The sequence below is a fragment of the Trypanosoma cruzi genome, assembly GCF_000209065.1.
Source record: "Trypanosoma cruzi strain CL Brener chromosome Unknown tcruzi_1047053504769, whole genome shotgun sequence".
In the NCBI taxonomy this organism is placed as follows: Eukaryota; Euglenozoa; class Kinetoplastea; order Trypanosomatida; family Trypanosomatidae; genus Trypanosoma; species Trypanosoma cruzi.
In genome coordinates, this window is record NW_921055.1 from 26,725 (window position 1) to 46,209 (window position 19,485).

The 19,485-nt window shown below is 58.7% G+C and overlaps 2 protein-coding genes and 1 pseudogene across 2 annotated transcripts, besides 2 other annotated features; all 3 read left to right on the plus strand.

The window, feature by feature from the left end:
• Nucleotides 1-19,485: part of a sequence feature (areas not merged during assembly with more than two copies in the genome that could not be assigned to a particular haplotype) that runs on past both edges of the window.
• On the plus strand, nt 657-1,106 carry Tc00.1047053504769.150 (uncharacterized protein; the record flags this gene model as incomplete). Its single annotated transcript, XM_812402.1, has 1 exon — nt 657-1,106. The coding sequence occupies one exon, from the start codon at nt 657-659 to the stop codon at nt 1,104-1,106; it is 450 nt and encodes a 149-aa protein (XP_817495.1).
• On the plus strand, nt 2,611-12,666 carry Tc00.1047053504769.160 (dispersed gene family protein 1 (DGF-1), putative; the record flags this gene model as incomplete). The annotated part of the gene is made up of 1 exon (XM_812403.1): nt 2,611-12,666. One exon carries the CDS (start codon nt 2,611-2,613, stop codon nt 12,664-12,666), a length of 10,056 nt encoding a protein of 3,351 aa, XP_817496.1.
• Nucleotides 9,871-10,011: a microsatellite.
• On the plus strand, nt 13,026-16,043 carry Tc00.1047053504769.170 (annotated as a pseudogene).

A 19,485-nucleotide genomic window follows, 5' to 3' on the forward strand; every position in this document is an offset into this window, starting at 1 on the left:
AAGAGGCCGGATGCCGCAATAAAAGTGAGGGATGTTGTGTGGGCTGGTGGAGCAGTACAATTTCATTTTTTTGTTTTACTTTTCTTTTTTCATTTTTTATTCTTGGTGCAGGTAATATTTATACAGAACACACGGTCGTCTTGTGCCGAACCGGCACATGAAGTAAAATCCCTGCCGAATCAACATCTTTTCTTTTTTATATTTTTGGGGTTTTTTCTGAACTCCTACCCTTTTGTTTCTTTTTTTTTTTCCCTTTTTTTAATCCCTGCGGACTTTTTTTTGTCTGTGCCATGTCCACTGCCACTTTTTGTCCTTGTGTCCCATTTCTTGCCTCTCTGCTGACCGTGCTGTTGAAATGCCCCTATTGCCTCTCTTTTTTTTTCTGCTAGAGGCACTGATGTTCCTCGACGACAATTGTTTGTGTTCCCCATTGCGATGGCAGGAGATTGACTGGACGCCGTGCCCCGGCCTGTTGAGTACACTTGTAGGGGAGCAAATGATGTGCGCTGTGCCTCACTGTGAGTGTATGGCGCCACTCGGCACAATCTGCTGTGGGGCGTACTTCCAATCCGTCGGGGCAGAGAGAAGTAAAGGACAGCGCCGTGGACTTGTATGCGCTCCGTCCCTCTTGTTGCGGCCGTGGGTCTGCTGTGCGCATGACTATATCTTGCGGCGCGACGTGGATGGCGGTGCTTCTGCGTGCGTTGTGCGGCGTGTTTCTCTTCCCCATGTTTTTTCCCTTTTGTGTGTGGGAAGGTTGTGGGAGAGGATGTGTGCGGGAGAATGAGCATGGGTGGCTGCCAGCCCCGCCCAGCGCATTGGAGAATTCCGTACACGTGGCTTTGCTTGACGGCGTTTCGCGGCACCCAGAGTGTGGCGAGGAGGAGGATGGGGAAGATCTGTTGTGGGCAGAAGGAGGATGGACAGGACAGTCCTCTTCCGTGTCATTTCCGATGTCGTTGGCAGTACATACTGAGAGCGTAAATTTGAGCGAGTGCGAGATGAAAGGTTTGTGCCGCTTTGTGTGTGCTACTCAATCGTCGTCATTGCACGCTGTCGTCACGGTGCGTTGTTGTGCGGTGCTGTTTGATGAGGGAATGGCGTGATACCACGGCTGCTGTGCACCACAACCATTTATTGCCTCTGCACCGTCATTGTTTTTTTTTTTTTTTTAGTTTGTGTGAATTTTTTCTTTTGCTTCACAATGAATTTGTTGGAGGAGCTTTGGTTTTGGTGACTGATTTACGGTGTTTTGCCTTGTGTGTCGGTTGCGGTGCTCCTACGTGATGCTAAAGCGTTTGATCGGGTATTTACCCTTCTTTTTGAGTCCTGCAGCCGACCTTGTTTGGTCATGGCGGCAGCAATGGGACTCTGCGGCTGCGTGTTCGTCGCACGTGTCGCCTCTCCCGCTGTTGCTTCCTTGCTGTATTGGTGGGGGAGTGGGCGAGTGATGGCGTCGGTGGAGTTGCGTCCCAGTGGGAGAGGTAATACGCTGACGGCGACGGTCTCTGTTGCAGGTGACCTGACGAGATGACGTCACCGGTGTCACAGTTAACCGATATGGATGTGGGTCGCACCTTTGCTTTTTCCCTTCTCTCCATCCCCCAGCCTCCTGCAGACTGACGAACTGCAGGGCAGTGGCGTGATTACAAACCGGCCGTCTATGAGCAAACAGGCCGCACAATTGACGTGGACTCTTGTTCCCCGTGTCTGGGCGCCGCCACCGTACTTCTTTATTTGTCCTTCTTGTGTGTGTTGTGTGCGCTTATGATGCCGCTGCGTGCTGTGCAATGCCGACCCACGTAAGCGGGAAATGACGCCTTAACTGCTGGCGATCGGCGAGTTCTCCACTCCTCTTCCATGCCACTATTTCTTCCTTTTGCGCGCTCGATGGCTGCTGATTGTAACGCTGCCACGTGGGTCTGCCCCGGCCCTTGTGTGTCTTTCACGGCATCGGGACTGCTCTGTGGTAGAAACATTTGGTTACAAGAGCGGTGCCAATGGCCATGTGTCTTTTGCTGGGATGGCGCCACTCTGCATGGTGGTTGTGTGGGGCTGCGTTGGCGGTGGGAGGGCGATGGTGTTGCCGGCGTGCTTGCGTCAGTGCTTCTTTGTCGGTGGCTGTGCATTGGTGGGGACTGTCTGTGACCGGATGCCTCTGCGTGCCGCTGTGTTTGGTTACTGTTGTTGCTGTCTTTTCCTTTTCTGACTGTGCAGTTAGAGATACTTTTGCTTGATCAGCACAACTATCGTTTCAAGGTGTTAGGGATTAATTGCAGTATTAGGACTAGTAGTGGTGGGAAATCGATCTATCGGAATAGTGTTTCTGGATTTTCCATTTGTAGAAATGGATCTGCGAAGCAGGAGCTACGGTCGACGGGGCGACTGCGACACACCACGAGAGCTCTATTGATATCTGATTGGTTTGTGGATGTGGTCTGTTGTGGGTGCGTGTCCGTGCAGCCGGCACCTTGTTCGGCGCTGCTCGTTGTGTTGGCACTGGTTGCGGCGGCGGCGTGGGTGCCCGCGGTGCATGCGGTGGTGTTGCGACTGCGGGGCGGCACGGTGGAGAGAGCCATCACGGTGGGCCGCGCCGTGGACACGGTGCTGATGGACGGCGTGTCCATCACGAACGGCGTGGCTGTGGTGTTTGACGTGCCGGCGATGCTTCCCGGCGCGCTGCGCATTGAATTGAGGAACTGCGTGTGCGACGGCGGTGCGCAGATCTACGTGCGGGGCTACAGCGGCGAGCCGGCGAGTGACCGGAGCCTGGAGGTGAGCGTGAGCGGGCTGTCCGGGAGCTACTGCTCGCTCGTGTTTGTGCACAACCTGCCGGCACACACGAACGTGACGATCCGTGACTCGACGATTGTGACGCCGGGACCGATGCGCTACTCGCAGCTGAGCGGGCTGATGGACGCGGTGGCGTCGCCGCTTGTGCTGCACGCGACGTCGCTGTTGCAGTCGCAGCTGCGTGTGAGCAACACTGTGCTGAGGTCGTTGCAGGCGGGCGGGTCGGCGGTGTACGCTGGCGGCGGTGTGGACCTGCTGTCGAGCGCGGTGGTGCTTGACGGCGTGTCGCTGGAGGCGTCGGGCGGTCCGACTGCTTCCGCGTTGCATGTGGCGTCCTCGTCGATTCTCAGTCTGCGGAGCCACTCGGTGTTCTCCGTGACGAACGTGTCGGTTGTGAGCAGCGGCGGCGGCTTTGTGCTTGGCGAGCGCCTCGCGGTGTCCGATTCGGTGCTGCGCTTCGTGGGCGTCGAGGGGTCTGTTGCGTCCTCGCTGGTGCGCTGCGACGGTGGAACGGTCGGTGCCGGCGGGTGGCTGGAGCTGCACGACGTGTGGGCGGTGGGCGAGGCGTCGTCTGTGGCGTCGCTGTCGGGGGTGACGCTGAGCGGCGGTGCCGTGTCGATTGCTCGCTGCGCTGCCGCTGGCGCTACGCTTGTCTCCGGGCCGACGATCACGAGCGGCGTCGTGTCGGTGCAGTGCAACCGTGCCGGCGGCCGTGTGCTGCGGAGCAGCGGCGACTATCGCTTGGCCGGCCTGCCCTCCGTGAGCGTGGTGCCGTGCGACGGCTGTGCGGCTGCGCTGGCATGCTTTGATGCGCTGACGGCGTCGTTCTCTGACTGCGTGTGCAGCTGCCGTGCCGGCGGCGTGGGCGAGGCGTGCCTGCCGTTCGACGTGCCGCCTGCGAGGTTCGGTGGCGGTGCGCAGGATTGCGTGAGTGGCGTGACGCTGACGGAGTCGGTGACGGTTGGCGGCGGGCGTGCGACGGCGTGCTTCGACTCGGTGGTGTTCAGCGGACCGATCACTGTGGCGGTGGACCTGCGCTCGATGGACTTGTCCGCTGACGCGCTGAACGTGACGCTGCGCCACTGCGTGCTTGCGGGCGGCGCGCAGCTGCGGATTGGCGGCCTCAGCGAGAGCACGGCGCGCCTGATGCCCCACGTCCTCGTCAACATGACGAATGTGACGTCGCTGGAGGGCACGATCGTGCTGCATGGCGCGATGCCGCTGCACTCGAGTGTGCTGCTGGCGAACTCAACGCTGCGCGCGACGGTTGGCGGGTCGCAGTACGTGCAGACTACCCCTGGCCACGAGGGATCCCGGTATGGCCCCGCGCTTGTCCTGGACGGCGTCCGTCTTCTGTCGACGCGGTTTGTCATGACACGGTCGATGCTGGCGTGTGGCGGGGGTTCGTGCGCTGCGATCCTTGTGGAGCGCGGCCTCGGCGCAAACCTGTCCAGCGTCTTCTACATGGACAACTGCGCTGTCAATACGCAGATGCACGTGATGTACGCCCTTGCGTCGGACCTGCGTGTCAGCGACGGCTCCGTGTTCTCCATACAGAACAGCTCGTGGAGTGTACCGAGCATTGGCTTCTACAAAGGCGCGTGTGTGTTTGGGGACGTTGCGGTGGATGGCGGCAGCGTGCTGCAGATTGTGTCCAGCACTTTCCGTCTCGGCTTCGCCATGCTCATAGCAACCACGCTGACCGTGGCTGACGGCAGCTGGCTGGTGCACCGCGACAACGAGGTCCGCACCGCCTACGTTGTGTATGTGGCCAATAAAAATGGCGTGGCGTTCCGCGATCGGAGTGTGTGGTCGATACTTGACAACAAATTCACGTACGGCTCGTACTCGTCGACCATCGCACGCATGACAAGCAACTGGTCACCACCATCCGACGCGCGCCCGATCATCTACGGCGTGTGCAACGAGCTAAGGGGCTCTCCTGTGACGGATTACCAAGAAGAGCTCAATATTGGTTCGCCCGTGACGGTGTTGGACTGTGGTGAGTGCACCGTGGACGCCGTGTCCTTTGCGGCGAGGACGAGCAGCATCAGCGGCTGTGAGTGTGTGTGCGCTGCTGGCGGCTACGGTGACACTTGTCTGCCAGCTGCGGTTCCGGACGGCCTTGGGCCGCTCCCGCTCCCCGATGCGGACGACACGGAGGTCCGCTGCGTGCACGGTGGCAGCATCAGCTCCGTGGACGATCCTGATCCCGGTGTGCGTGGTCTGTGCTTCGTCAACGTGACCTTCACCGCCGCGATTGTGCTGGACCTGTCGTATTTCGACGCACCACAACAGACACTCAACATCACGCTGCTGCAGTGCGTCCTCATGGGCCTGTCGATCAAGGGGAGTGGTGCACGCGTGCACGTGAACATTGTTTCCTCGATGCTAGATTCTGGTGAGCTGGAGTTCAGGGGTGTTTTTGGCGTGAGCTCCCAGATACTGGTGGTGGGCAGTACGCTTGTGACGACGTCGGGCCACGCCATTTTATTTGTGAAGTTTGCTCTCAGTGCAAATGTGACGCTGCTGCTACTCGACAACTACATTGAGGGGAACTGTTACGCAGTCTATTTCTCCAGTGGTGTTGTTGTTGATGGTGGCGGGATCATTGTGAAGGGGAATACGCTGAGTACGATGGAGGATGACGGTGTGGAATCATTTGTTTGCGTTTACGCTGTTGATGTAAGGAACGGCGGCTACCTTGACGTGGAGAACAACACGATGATCGCAGTCAGTGACATTTATCTTAACGGGGACACCACTGTGAGGTCCGCGGGGCTGCTGCGAGTAGCGGATTGCATCCTTTTTGGCAGCGCGGAGTTTTTGGATTCTTCGCTGTTGTATTTGGCCGGCTCTGTGGCTCTCCAGGGTGGTGCGCAGTGGCGTGTGGAGGGCAACAGCGTGAGTGCAGCCTCAGTATTAACTATTCCGTATTCCTGGCACAAAATTCAGCTGTCAGACAGCGGCACCACCGTGGCGCTTGCACACAACCGTCAGGTGGACTCGAGGGTTTCCTTCGCCAATTTTTTTCCATCGAGCATTGTTGTGACGTCACCCGCGCGGTTGGTCGTTGGGTGCAACCTTCAGGGTGATGAGGAGGTGTCGTACGACGATGTGTTTCCGGAGGGCGTGGTGGTGTTCAGGTATGGCACATGCAACGATGACGCGGCGTGCTACATGCCCGGGACGGAGTCGGTGGACCGCGGCTCGTGCTCGTGCAGCTGCAAGGACGGATGGCATGGCGCGTCGTGTCTTCCCTTCGAGGTGCCCGACGCGGTTTTGCTTCCCTTGCCGGAGAGAGCCGTCGACGGCGACACGAGCTGCGTGGTGAACCGGACGCTGACAAGCCTCACGCTGAACTTATGGAAGACGCACCACTGCTACGTGGGTGTGACATTCAGCGGCGTGGGTGCTGTGCTGACATTTTCTTTCAACAGTATGCCGCTGCATCTCCCCATCAACATCACGTTCACGGGGTGCACATTTCGTGGCGGTGCCGCGCTGCAGTTTGTTGGTGGCGCTGAGGCGTCCGAGTCAGCCGGCGTCCTGATCCGCGTGAGTCAGACGGTGATGCGTTCCTCTGTTGTTGTGTTTGCACTTGCCCTCCCGCAGCGCTGCGACGTTGCCGTCACGGAGGTTGACGCGGTGCAGTCCTCCGAGGTTCATTTGCCGGACACTGTGAACAAAAGGTTGAGCGTTTTGATGCTACACGAAGTTGTGTTGGCTGCGTCCTCGCTGTTGGTCAGCAACGTCAGGGCGCGTGCATCGAAGCGTGATGCGTTTGGTTTGTACTCGACCGGGACGCTGACGCTGGTGCGTGGCAGCTCGCTGTACATGCGGCATTGCAGCTTCGATGGCTACACATATCTTTTCCACGTAAATACCCTCAGTGTCCGCGATCGCTCTGTTTTTGCGTTGCTCAACAACACAGTTTTCTTCGGGAAAAGCCTTTTGCATCAGCACTCCCGATTCAGCGTGTCGGATCACAGCGTGCTGCGCGTGGTGGGCAACAGTGGCTCCGTGCAATACGCCATCTGTAACTATGACTTGTGGACTGTTCAGCGGTCAAGCTGGCTGGATTGGCGCGACAACGACGTGGAAGTGGGTGCGATTTTCTACAACACTGAGTCCGCATTTGTGACCATTGACAGCAGCAGTGCTGTGACGCTGACGGGCTGCAAGATGGGCTTGACGGGGTTGTCAGTGCCTTTGCTGAGGCGGGTTGGGACCGGCTACCGGTTCTTTGCTGGGTGCCTGACGGTCGCGGGACGGAAGGTGGCGACGGCGGCAGAACTGGCGCTGAACTGCATCACCAACGTGATGACGGTTGCAGTGTGCGGGGAGTGCACGAAGGACGGCGACTGCTTTGCTCCGCTGACGACGGCGGTCATTGGCTGCAAGTGCCAGTGCGCTGCTGGAGGGCACGGCGATGTGTGTGTCCCGGCGCCTGTGCTTGCTGGCCCATCGCCACCGCCGTCGCCGCCAGTGCCGCCCACACCGCTGCCACCGCCACCGCCGGTTGGTGAGTGCATCAGCGACATGGCGTACCCCGAGGTTGCGCAGGCTGTGGGCGGTGGGCTGTCGTGGCCGTGCTACCGCAACGTGTCGTTCAGCGGGGGCGGCATGAGCCTGACGGTGCTGGTTGGGGCGATGACGGGCGAAGTGGTGAAAATCACGTTCGAAGGATGCACGTGGAGGGACGGCGCCGTGCTGTTGCTGTTGGGCAACGTGCACGCCGCTGTGGGGTCGCTGCACATCGTCACCGGCAACACATTCATTGACGCGCTGCTCAGCCCGGAGGGTTGGTTTCCACCGCGCACGAACATCACGATCAGCGGGAACCGCTTCACGGTCACGAAGCTGATCCCTCGGTTGGGTTTGATCCTTAGGAGGCCGTCGTGTGTTGCGATGAATGGGCTGGTGATCAGCAACGACTCCGCGGTGGTGCTGAGTGGCAATGTGTTTCAGAGCGTGAGGGCATCGTCAATCGCCATTCACGTTGTCAGATCTGCGCTGAGGGTGTCGTGGCACTCCCTGTTTGCGGTGGTGGGCAATACATTTCATATGGACGGCAGTAACGGTACGCTGATATATCTTGAGGGGACTAGACAGTCTTTGCCGCTGAGCGTACTGAACAACTCTGCTGTGGTGATCCGAGGCAACGCTGTGACGAGGCCGGTGCAGTACTTCATGCACATTTTGTCGGCCTTACGTGTGGGGTCTCTTTCAGCGGTTTTGTTTCAGGACAACGAAATGCAGGGAAGCTTGGCTGTGTTTTTAGCTTTTTCTACCCACATTTACTACCACTTCTGGCTGCAGTTGAGCGGCAACCTCTGCCGTGAATCCCCATCGGATTCTTTTACTTTATTTGACCCCAAGGTGAATCTCCGCGACTCCACGGTGTCTGTGTCCAGCAACCGATTTATGTCCAGCACATTCACGCCGACAGTGCTGCTGATACCCAAAAGTTCCAGCGATCTCACGAACGGAGCGATTGTGGCTGCGTGCAACACTGTGAACGGCGAGAAGGGAGCGGAATACAGCATCCCGTCCGTGTACAATGCCACTATCCTGAGCTGTAGTGACCCATGCACTCTTGCGGCGTCGTGCTTCCCCGCGTACACGATGACGGCCTCGAGTGATGGCTGCGCCTGCACGTGCGCGGAGGGCGGCCACGGCGATGCGTGCCTGCCCGTTGCTGTTCCCGAGCCACCGAGCACCGACGGCGCCGAATTGTGCGTGCGGGAAGTGCGTGTGGGTGTGGAGGTGAACGTCAGTTTCGGGACGTCGGTGGCGTGCTACGTTGGTGCGACCTTTGCGGCGGACGTCGTGGTGGACATGGAGTCGATGTCGGGGAGCGTGCGCAACGTGACGCTGGCGGACTGCGCGTTTTTGGGCGGAGCGAGCCTGTGCGTTGTTGGGTGGCGGTCCGACCCGCCTGCTGGACAGCGCGTCGATGTGTTGGTCAGCGGTCTTGAGTCGCGCTCCGGCGGCGGCGTGCTGGTGGCGAACCGATTCCCGCCGGGCTCGCGCGTCACTGTGGTGGACTCGGTGCTGATTGCAGAGGCGCGTGTTGCGTACCACGACGCCTACGACCTTGGCGACCTCTCCGCGTGCCTCGTGGTGCACAACGTGAATCTGACTGGGAGCGTGCTGACCATCGCGCGCACGCATGTGGCGGCTGTGTTCGGCGATGCTGTTGGCGTGTTGTTTGTTGGCAGCGTGGCGCTGTCGTCGCGTGGTGCGCTGTACGTGGACGGGCTGTCGGTGCAGACGGCGCTGGGGCTGTGCGTGTCGGTGGAGGGCGGTGTTGCTGCCAGTGGCGGCTCCGTGGTGGCGTTTGTTGACAGCGACTTTCTGCTGTGCAAGCACGCGGTGTCTGTGCGTGGGGCTGTGAGCGTGTCGGGCTCCGCTGTGGCGCTTGTGCGGAGCGAATTCTTGTTGACGGAGGACTACGCGGTGGCGTTTTATTCGACTGTGAGCCTGGCCGACGGGTCGACGCTGCTGGCGAAGGGCAACGTGCACGACGGCGTCTCGAGGGAGATGCTCTACGCCGCTGGCGCCGTGACCGCTGCTGGGAGCACGCTGAGCTTTGTGCGCAACCGAGCGCTGCTGCCGCGGATGCTGTCGGTGAGCCTGTCGCTTGCGGCTGGGGCGCATTTGAGGGTGACGTGCAACGACGCTGGTGGCCGTGTCCTGTCGACGGCGGAGGAGTACGCAGCGGCTGGTTTTGGCGACGCTGGGAGCATCGACGTTGCTGGGTGCGACGCCTGCGACAGGGACACGCACTGCTACGCGCCCGGGACGGCGTCTGCGAGCATGAGGAACGGTGTGTGCGTGTGCGCGTGCGGCAGCGGCGGGTACGGCGAGGCGTGCGTGCCTGTGGGCGCTTTCGCGCTGCCGCCTGCTGTGGGCAACACGTCGAGTGTGTTTGTCCGCGAGGGCGTGACGGTGCGGTCGGTGTTTGTTGTGCCTGCTGGCGCGAGCGAGGTGACGCTGCGCCACGTTGTGCTGGACGGCGTGAGTCCTGTGCTCTACGTGCCGTGGATGGCGCGGGACGGCGTGCGGATCGTTGTGCAGAACGTTTCGCTGCTGAACGGTGCCGTGCTGTATGTGATGGGCGGTGGAGCGCTGCGCGGTGCGGTGGCGGCGGGGAGCGACGAGGGCGGGCCGGTGGAGCTGTCCGTGTGCGATGTGGAGGCGCTGAACGGTGCGCTTGTGCTGACCGGCACGTTTCCCGCGGGGTCTGTGCTGACGGTGACGGACTCCCTGCTGGTTGCCACGAGGCCGACGCCGCTTGTGTATCTTCCCGGCTCGCAGTCCTCGCCGTACGCACCGGTGCTGGTGCTGTCGGGCCTGCGGCTTGTGCGGTCCGTGCTGGTTGTGTCTGGCGTTGCCCTCGTGACTGTGATGACTGGTGGGCGGACGGTGGTGGTGGACGGCGCCGTGCTGGAGCTTGTCGGTGGCGGTGTTGCGCTGGACGCGGCTGTGCTCGGTGGCGAGTATGCGTTGTACGCGAGTGCGCGCGTGGTTGCGTCGTGGGGCGCTGTGCTGCGCGTGTCTGGGAGCCAGGTGTACGCCGCGCATGGGTTGGTGTTCGAGAGCGGTGTGGAGGCCAACGCGTCCGCCGTCGTGGTGAACGACAACGCCGGTGCGCTGACCGATGGCGCGCTGCTGGATCTGCGGGGGTCGGCGTCGTTTGCGTCCGGGTCGTGGCTGTCGGTGCGTGGCAACAGCATCAGTGGCAGGCTCCTGTCTGTGCCGTCGTACCCGCGCAGTGCGGAGCTTGTGCAGAGCACGCTGACGCTCCACGGGAACGCTGGCAGCGGGCACGTCGTGATGGACGGCACCGTTTCGCTTGTAGGCACCGGCCGAAGATTCGTCGTGGGGTGCCTGACGCTCAACGGGCAGGCGCTGCAGCCGATGGACTACAGGTCCGCCGGTATCATCGGGGAATTCCGCCCCGTGGCGTGTGGCGTGTGCGACGCCGACGTGCACTGCTTTGCAGCTGCGACGAGGACGATGTCGGTGTCGTGCGGCTGTTGCTGTGCTGAGGGCGGGTACGGGCGCGACTGCCTGCCGGTGTACCTGCCGCGCGTGGACGGGTGCAACCGCACGCCCGGCATTCCGCCGCTGAGCCATACGGCGACGCTGACGAAGACTCGCAGCCTGGCAACAACGTTGACGCCGGGCATGAGCACGACGCACTACAGTCCGACGCAGCACGGGCCGACGGAGACAGTGGCGCTGCCGCCCACGCGGACCCCGACGGCGTCGGTGAGCAGCACGCTGTGGTGGAGCGAGGTGGCGTGCCCGACGCTCGCCGTGACGACGACGGCGGCTGGTGGGAGCCTGACGCAGAACGACATTCGCGGCGGTGGGAGCGCCGTCCCGACGCGGCTGATGGTGGCGCTGCCGTCGCCGTTTCGGTGGGCACGCGACCCGCAGCTCGGCACGCACCTGAGCTTCGTGCCGGTTTCGACGGCGCAGCCTCGCGGCTTTGGTGGTCCGTGGGGAGCGATGCTGAGCAACGCGACGTGGATGCGCAACGCGACGAATCCGTCCACTGTCCTGGAGCTGGCTGTGCCTGTGCACCGCGGTTACTTCATTGGTGCCGACGAGACGATAGTCATTCGCTGCGACGCTGCGGCGGCGTTCGGCGGCTGCAAGGGTGTGCTGCTTGGGTCCTTCACGATCAGGTCGGACACGCTGCCCGCCGCTGCCAGCGCCCTCTCGGCGATCACCGGCGTTGTTGCGGGTGCGGCGGCTGTTGCGGTGGTGGTGACCAGCGGGCTGGGCTCCATCCTGGAGATGCAGGCGCTCGGCGTGTTTGCGAGGATGCCATGCGCCTCGGCGCAGGAGCGTGCGAGCACCGCTGCGCTGCCGTACTTCCTGTCGGTGTTTGCTGCTCTTGACCCGCTGTGGATGGTGGTGGGCAACGCGCTACTCGCTGCTGTGTTCGGGTGCGTGCGCTGCGGTGTGACGGCGGCCTTCCAGCGGTGGCGCGGCGTGGACGCGGCGAGTGCGTGGGCGGCGATGCGCTATCCGAGCCTGACGTACGTCGTGGCGCACGCGATGCACCTCGGCATCTTCTTCGGCTCCGTGTTTGCAGTGGCGATGCCCGACGCCCGCGTGCAGCACCGCGTGATTGGAGTTGTTGGCGTGCTGTACGGTGTGGCGTTTCCTGCTGGCGTGTGCTACTTGATTGCCCGCCACGCGGGCGCGAGCTTCACGAGGTACTGGCAGTTTTCGAGAAAGCCGCTGCACGAGCGCCTGCTGTACCCCGTCGGGTATTGGCACCCCGCGGCGCAGCGGCGGATGTACGGCGGCATGCTGACAAACATGAGGGGCAGCCACGTGTACTGGTGCGTGTTCCAGCTGTCGGTGCTGTGTGTGGTGGGCCTGATTGCGGCTGTGCACCCGCCCGTGGGAGGCTGCCACGTCCAGTACTTCTGCATGGCGGCTGTGCTGCTTGCGGGTGCGGGCGTGGTTGCCTTCACGAACATGATGCGCTCGGCCTTCCTGACGGTGATGCGCACGGCGAGCTTTGTGCTCCTTGCGGCGCTGTGCGTGGTCAGTGCGGCCAACCACCTTGCGCCGAGCGACGGCGGTGCGAGGGCGTACGCGGCTATCGTGCTGCTGCTGACCACTTTGCTGCTTGCGGCCACTGTGTACGGCGTCGTTGTGTGGAACGCGGAGGACCGCCACTGGCAGGAGCTGCGCGAGCCGCGGCGTGGTGGGCTGGAGGCACTGCTGCACGATGACGAGGAGAGCGACGAGGATACGCCGAAGCCCCACGACATGACTTCATTGTCGTACGCATCAGGCACCACCGGCGCGTCGTCGTACCGACCACCCGCACCGCCGTAGCAGCCCATGGCCGGTGACACACTTCCAGACGCCCTGAGCCTGCTCGAGTGTGCATCGAGTGCAAGCTGCAAAATTGATCACGCCCTCCTGTGACGTGCAACACGTAGAATTGATAGGTTTTCAGTGCTGGTTGATGGGGGAGGGCGCAGGGCCACGGTTGTGCTGCGCACCACGGCCACTCATCGCTCACAGCACAAACAGCGTCGCTCCTTATTTTTTTTGATTTGTTTCTGTTTTTTGCGACTGAGCTTGTGACTTTCTTTCGTTCCATGATGACTGCGTAGGAGGAGCTTCGGTTCGGTCGCCACTGCACCGTGTCTTTTTCGGCGTTGTTTGCAGTGCCTTTATTTTGTGCTGAAATGTACGTGTTTTTCTTCCTGCTGCGTAACCGAACTCACCTTGTGCTGTCACACTGTGTGGATGACTCTCTCGCTGTGGCTGTCAGTCATGTCTGTGCGTATTCTCCTTTTCTTTTTTTCTTTCTTATATGCCCTTTCTTTGTTTTTTGTTTAGTGTTCAGCTTTAACTCAATCCAACCACGAAGACAAGGAGAAACAATGCCTGGGAAGCGCAAGAGGGTGCAGGGTGACGATAACACCGAGTGTCAGGGATATACTGTGCCGCAAGGAGATTGCCAGACGAGAGCAAGGCCGGAGTCTGAGGATGTCACGGATCAACCCGCTGCGACCCACATAAGAGTGGAGGAAACGCAGCGACCAAAGTGGACCATGAGGAGCACCGTAAAGGACGTTCTGCTGGAAGGAAAGGAACGCATTACCAAAATGTGGCTGAGTGACTTCCTTCGGAATTATTTTGACGGCAGGGGCCTTGGGAAATTATATAGGAACGTCATGATGGAGAGCTTTTTAATTAGTCCCAATAAGTTCATCCAAGACGAAGTGTTATTGGACACAATAAAGGCATCGCCGCCATACCAAGAGCTGAAAAAAGAGCGTGAGGAGTATTACGTGCTATTGGGGGCTTCACAGGACCTTGAAAAAGAACGTATTTTCACTCTCAGGCATTGGAGGGAATTTGAAAGAAGGGATACGGTCATTCCTCTTGCAAGGGTAAAAATAACCACAGCCTACTCTCAGGTACTGAGAGTAGAGAGGTGGGAGGCAGAAGAAGAGGCAAGGCGAGAACGACAAAAACTGGGAATTAACGTTTCCACTTGGATTAAAGATGTGGTGCGTGAGGGAAGGGTTCGCGTGGATAAAATGAAACTGAATGACTTTATTACGATGGAATTGGACGACAGGGGCGTTGTGGCCGCCAATCGGGATGTCTTGCTGGAGGCGTTTTTCAAGGACCCCAATAAATATATCCGTGATGCGGGAGTATTGGGCGAAATGCAGGCATCCGATCGTTACAAGAGGATGGAGAGGGCTGTGAGGGAGGAAATGGATATGGCGGAGGATGCAGACAAGCTTCACAAAAATGGTGTGGACAAGTTACTGAAGTGGTTGGTGGCTACTGCGGAGGTAAAAGCAGGTGTTCATGGAGCTACTAAAAGGTTTTTGGATGCAGCTGCCGAGGAAGCGAGGAAACCAAAGAAGTCGAGCGCACCGAGGTACCTGGAGGGATGCTACGAGTCTGTGTACAATGCGAGGTGGCATCATGTCGTGGAGGTTCCTGGCGGCGAGGGGACGGGAATGGAGGTGAGGGAGGGGAAACCACCGCAGCCATGGACGTACAAGAAAGTTGGCTACACCCTCGAAAAGGATGACGGTGTGGAGCAATCCGGTGCAGCACGTCCCAGGCTGATGATGCTCACCTCGGAGAAGGGATGGCCGTACTCGTGGAAGTGGAAGGAGAATAATTCCACTCGTGACTGCTATGTGAACTGTGAGGTGGAGCGAGTGTGGCAGATCGTCAGCGGCGATCTCACCGAATGGCTCAGCAGTCACGGTCGAACCGACTTTAAGCCCAAGAGGCGTCTGTTGATTGGGACGCCCGGGATCGGGAAGTCGATGGCTGCCGGCTCGTACCTCCTCTACCAGCTGCTGCAATACGATATCAAGAAACTCCCAGCGGTTGCGTACAGTTTTGGTGGAAATACGACGTACGTGTTTGACAAGACCATCAAGACGGTGACGAGATACCTGGGTAGAGGAGCATTCGAGGACTTTTTGTATGATTTGCGTCATTTGAAGATGAAGGGGTATGTTATCTACGATTTGACGGAGAAAGGAAGGCCAGCGAGTTGTTTTGCGTTTTTTGATGAATGGGGCATGATTGTGTTGTCATCGCCAAAGGTAAGCAACTATGATAACTGGGAGAAGCAAGAAGGAGCCGAGCGAATCATCATGAATTGCCCCGAAGAGATGGATGTGAAGGCGATGTGTGCATGGATGAAGCGTGACGAGACTGCGGGGAAAAAAGCGGAATGGTGGAGGATGGTCAAAGAACGCATGGATAAAGTGGGGCCGATTCCACGTTACATCTTTGATGCGAATGAGTTCATTGCACACTCTGCTGCCATTGAGGATGCCTTGGATGGGATCAAGTCCCGGGATGGTGAAAAGCACTTTACGCATGGGGGAGTGAAACTGTGGTATTCTGAGAATGCGTCTCAAAAGCTGGTGAGGGTTGCCCGAGCAAGAGGAGAAGTCGGTGCTGAGGTATTTCTGAACGCACCGATATCTGTTTGCCTCGAGCGTCGAATACCGCACTATTTTGGGAAACGTGATGAGTGAGAAGGATGTATATATATTCCTGTTGCTGGTATTGGGGGTGAGAATACTCTTTTGTCTGAATGTACGGGAGGGTTTGGCCTGCGCGTGTTCACGTTTGGGGAGTTTGTCGGTGCATTAGTAGAGGAGGTCAAGGAGCTGAGGCCACCAGCACGTCGTGGAGGACAGTACTCACTGCTGAAGGCGAACCCTGAAGGGCGCCCCGCCGAGTCTTATGTGGAGTGGTTGCAATGGAATACCATACAAATACTAATATAAAGCATCGGCTGCTGTGCATACCGGCGGTTGCAACCTTTCCGCTGGTGGACGCCTTTTTTTTTTTTGTGAAGTTACCGCGGAAGACGCTGTTTGGGCTGCGGATGGCTACGGCGGGTGGGCACCACACCAGAGCCAGCACTGTGAGGCAGTTCACTGAGTGTCTGGCGGCATATTTTAATGGCTGGGAGGAATCATCCCGAGACATGTCGTGGGAGATTATTTACGTGCAGCACGCAGACAGCACGCCGATGAATGACTGGCCGAGGTGTCATGTTGTCAATTCCAATAATGTGAGCGACGATGAAAGCCGTGAAACAGCGGCGTTTTGGAAGGAAAAGGTACGCCAGTACCAAGTGTCAATATCATTCGGAGACTTTAGAAGTGACGAAGCACTCCGAAGTGTGGAAGAATCGTCGAAATAGGAAAACAAGTTGGGGAGGGAAAGGGGCAATTTTGATTTGTGGTAAGGAAATATTGTGGGAGTTATATATTTTTGGATACTTTTGTGTGCATACGGTGCGGGTGCACCAGCACCAGGTGACATTATTACAAAAAGGTCTCAAAAATGACCAACGCTATCGAACATAACAGTGGCAGAATAAATTAGGGAGGGAGTGGGGTTGTTTGGTTTCTGGTGAAAACATTGGGTGATTTCTACATGTTATTTTGATTGTGTGTTTGCATACGAGGCATAATTGGAGAATTGCCCCTGTATGAGGGAGACATTGTGGCTGGCGGTGTCGCAATACTACTGCATTGTCCATTTTCTTCTGTTTGTGTTCTAAGGCCCATCACTAACAGAAGCAGCTTTAGGGGATGGACGAAGGATAAGGTCTATTCGAGAAATGGTGTGCTCCGTGTGACCGCATGGAGCGAGGTGCCGCGTCATGGGTGGATGAGGATCCGCTCCCGCGTGTGGCTCTTTGGGTGATTGCTCGCTTGGTGTGCGTTGTGTGTTGGCGGTGGGTTGTGGCGGTATCCCGTATTGCCGGGAGAATCCAGGAGCCAGCAATGTTTCCCTCACGGGGTTGTTTTGTTGTTGGCGCAGCGCAGACGGCATCGACCGGCACCCGGACCAGACGCGTCGTGCCGGGACACAGTTGTGGCACCACGAGGTGTGGGGGCACGTGCTACCGCAGTGCGGGCATCACGATTTATTTGGGAAAGCACGAGGGAGGACAACAGAGGCACAACTGTGCGTGCTGTAGCAATTCAGCACTGAAAACCGAGAGGGTGCGCCCTGCGCCTGTTGCCTGCGCTCTCATAGCCACGTTTTGAATGGAGCGTGTTGTTTTTTCTTTTAAGCGGGCTCCGTGTGTCAACGCGACAGGGGAAAACGGTTGGCGGTGGCGGGAGTTCTTTCCGGAACGGCACTGGAGTGCAGGGTTCCCGGAGTGGGTCGCTCGCCGAGGTGGGGACGGCTCTCAGGGATTGTCTCGAGGCTGCTTCTCAATGCCGTTGTTGTTGTTGACGGCAAATCGCTGATGGGAGGGCGAGAGATAGTGTGCTGTCGTGTGATTTCTCACAGCGACACTCGTTGGAGCGCTGCATGTATGTTTGCCTCGCAGATGTGGTGTTTTGGATCCCTATTTCACGCTATTCGGTGCCGCCGAAGTGGACGGGGAAGTGATGCAGTCACGAGCTGCACGGGCGTGGTGGAAACGGCTACGCGAGCCTGTGGAGGACCCGAGCAAATTCAGGTGTACTATGCGGTTTGGGTCTACAAGGAAGGGAGAAACAGTGGGCGGCTGAGGGGAGTTGCAATGCACGCGGCTGCGGAAGATGACATGCGTTGCTGAGTTCTCGTTGAATGCCACTTTGGGGGCTTTTTCTCGAGGCCGTGAATCCTTCCTAATTTACTTGGAGGTGCTTGATGACGCCAGTTGTGGAAGGCATTTTCATTTCATACGAGGATGGCACACTGGAGACAAGGACGAAAGAGAGCGACGCCTCGCCAAAGGAGCGGCTGCTGGAACGTTGACGAGACTCGGGATTGTTTGCACGGCCAGCCGCTTGCCCTCTGCAGGATGTTTCTTGAGGCGTTCATTGGCCCAAGTGTGAGGTGCACGCACGGGCAGGCACCGCGGCAACAACCGTGTCGTTGGTTCTCCGTTGCACGAATGAGAAGGCGCACATCAGGCGTGGCAGGTGACGTCCCCTGCGGGCCCTCCCACCGCCTCTTCTGTTTCACATCTTGGCATTTTCTGCGCTGTGAAAACCGCTCCCATTGGCCGCCCTCTGTGACACGAGAGCCGCCTGTACTCCTTTCCGCCGCATTGCAGATTCGTGAGGAGGGCCTGAGGGTGCGTTGAGGAGCCGTGTGGCCTCTGCGAGCATGTCCTCTATTTTTCATAGGTGTTGAATTTTGGATTACCGAAACGCACCTTGAGTGCCTGCGTTAGAGGCACGCATGACTGATGGACAGGCGTGCTCGTGGAGGTGCAGGAGGGCCGCACCATTGGGAGGAGGAGTGAATGGGTGAGTGGGTGTGTCTGTGGCCCACATGTGGTGCCCGACTGGTGCTTCACTTTGTTTGGTGCTGTTATCATTCGCCTCCACAAAGAATGGCTTTGGGTGCTGCTTTTCCCAACTCTGTTACTGTGTCTGTGTGTTGCGTGTTTGTGGGCATGACTCTTCTTCCGTGCTGTGCATTTGCCGCGTAAGCTGTCGATGGTCTGTGTGAAATATGCGATGATTTGCGGCATTTTGTTGGATTGTGCTTTGATGCTTGCGGCTGGATGACGGTCAGACTGGACGCGTTGCTTTTTTTTTTTACTGTGATCACGTGCTATTTTTATGGGAGGCCTCTCAGAGAAGCGCCAGCCGACATTCTTGCAAAGCCCAGGCATGATGCCACACTGCTTATTGACGTGGAATGAGTTGAGAGGTTTGCACATAAGCTCCTGTGCATTCTTGCCGTGGTGCTCCCCACGCATGGCCCATGGAGACGACTGGCTGAGAATTGTCAATGGGCTTCTTGTTGAGTCGAGGGGGCATAGCGCTTTTTTTGCTCATTGAGAGCCCGGGCGTCACGGATGATGCATGGGGCGGGCAGAACCTCGTGCATGGCGGAAGGAGGAGACGAGGGGCTGGTTGTTTGATTGTTACTGACGAGTCCTGCCTCACTGCTTGGAGGAGGCTGTCGTCGACTGGGGCAACCTGTTTTGTGTGTCCAGACACTGCTTGCGCCGAGTGGCGTTGTGCCGTGTTGGTGTGCGCGGCGGCATCATGCGGAGCAGCAGCGGGGCGTTTACGGACTGCGTGCCTGTGGGCTGATGAATGTGGCGGGAGGCGTGTCTGAGGAGGGTCCGCGAAAGAAGGAGTGGCATGCGTTTGGCGGTGCTGCTGTGCGATGTGCAAGGGAAGAGGAAAAACAGGTGATTTCTGACACGTCGGCGAGTGTGCCACGGCCACCGATGAGTTCTCAGGGAGAGGGACAGGAGGGAGGGAGACGGAGACCGTGCACATCGACTGCGGCGTGTGGTGCCAGAGGATGCGGTTGCCGTAGTGAAGGATGCGACGGCTGTCATAAGTGCAGAAGGGCGTCATCTGCGTGCCTGCAGAGCTTGCAGGTGCCGCGAGGAGGTGCAGGCAAACTCTCATTATTGGGCTGCTGAGGCCGTTTTTCTTCTCTGCTCAGCGGGAGAAGCAACTCTTCCTGCAGGCGATGTGCTGGTCTGCATCGATACTCCCCACGTGGTGTCACGCCGCCGTGTCGTTGCAGTGCAGCTCTCGTTTTCCTCACTGCACACCTGGCCCCCTCTCATTTGTCCTGTTTGCAGGGCCATTGCTGCGGTCCCCCATTGGGAGGCTGCTCACTTGTTTTTCTTAATCTTTTTATGGTGTTGAGGGGTGCTGGAGACTA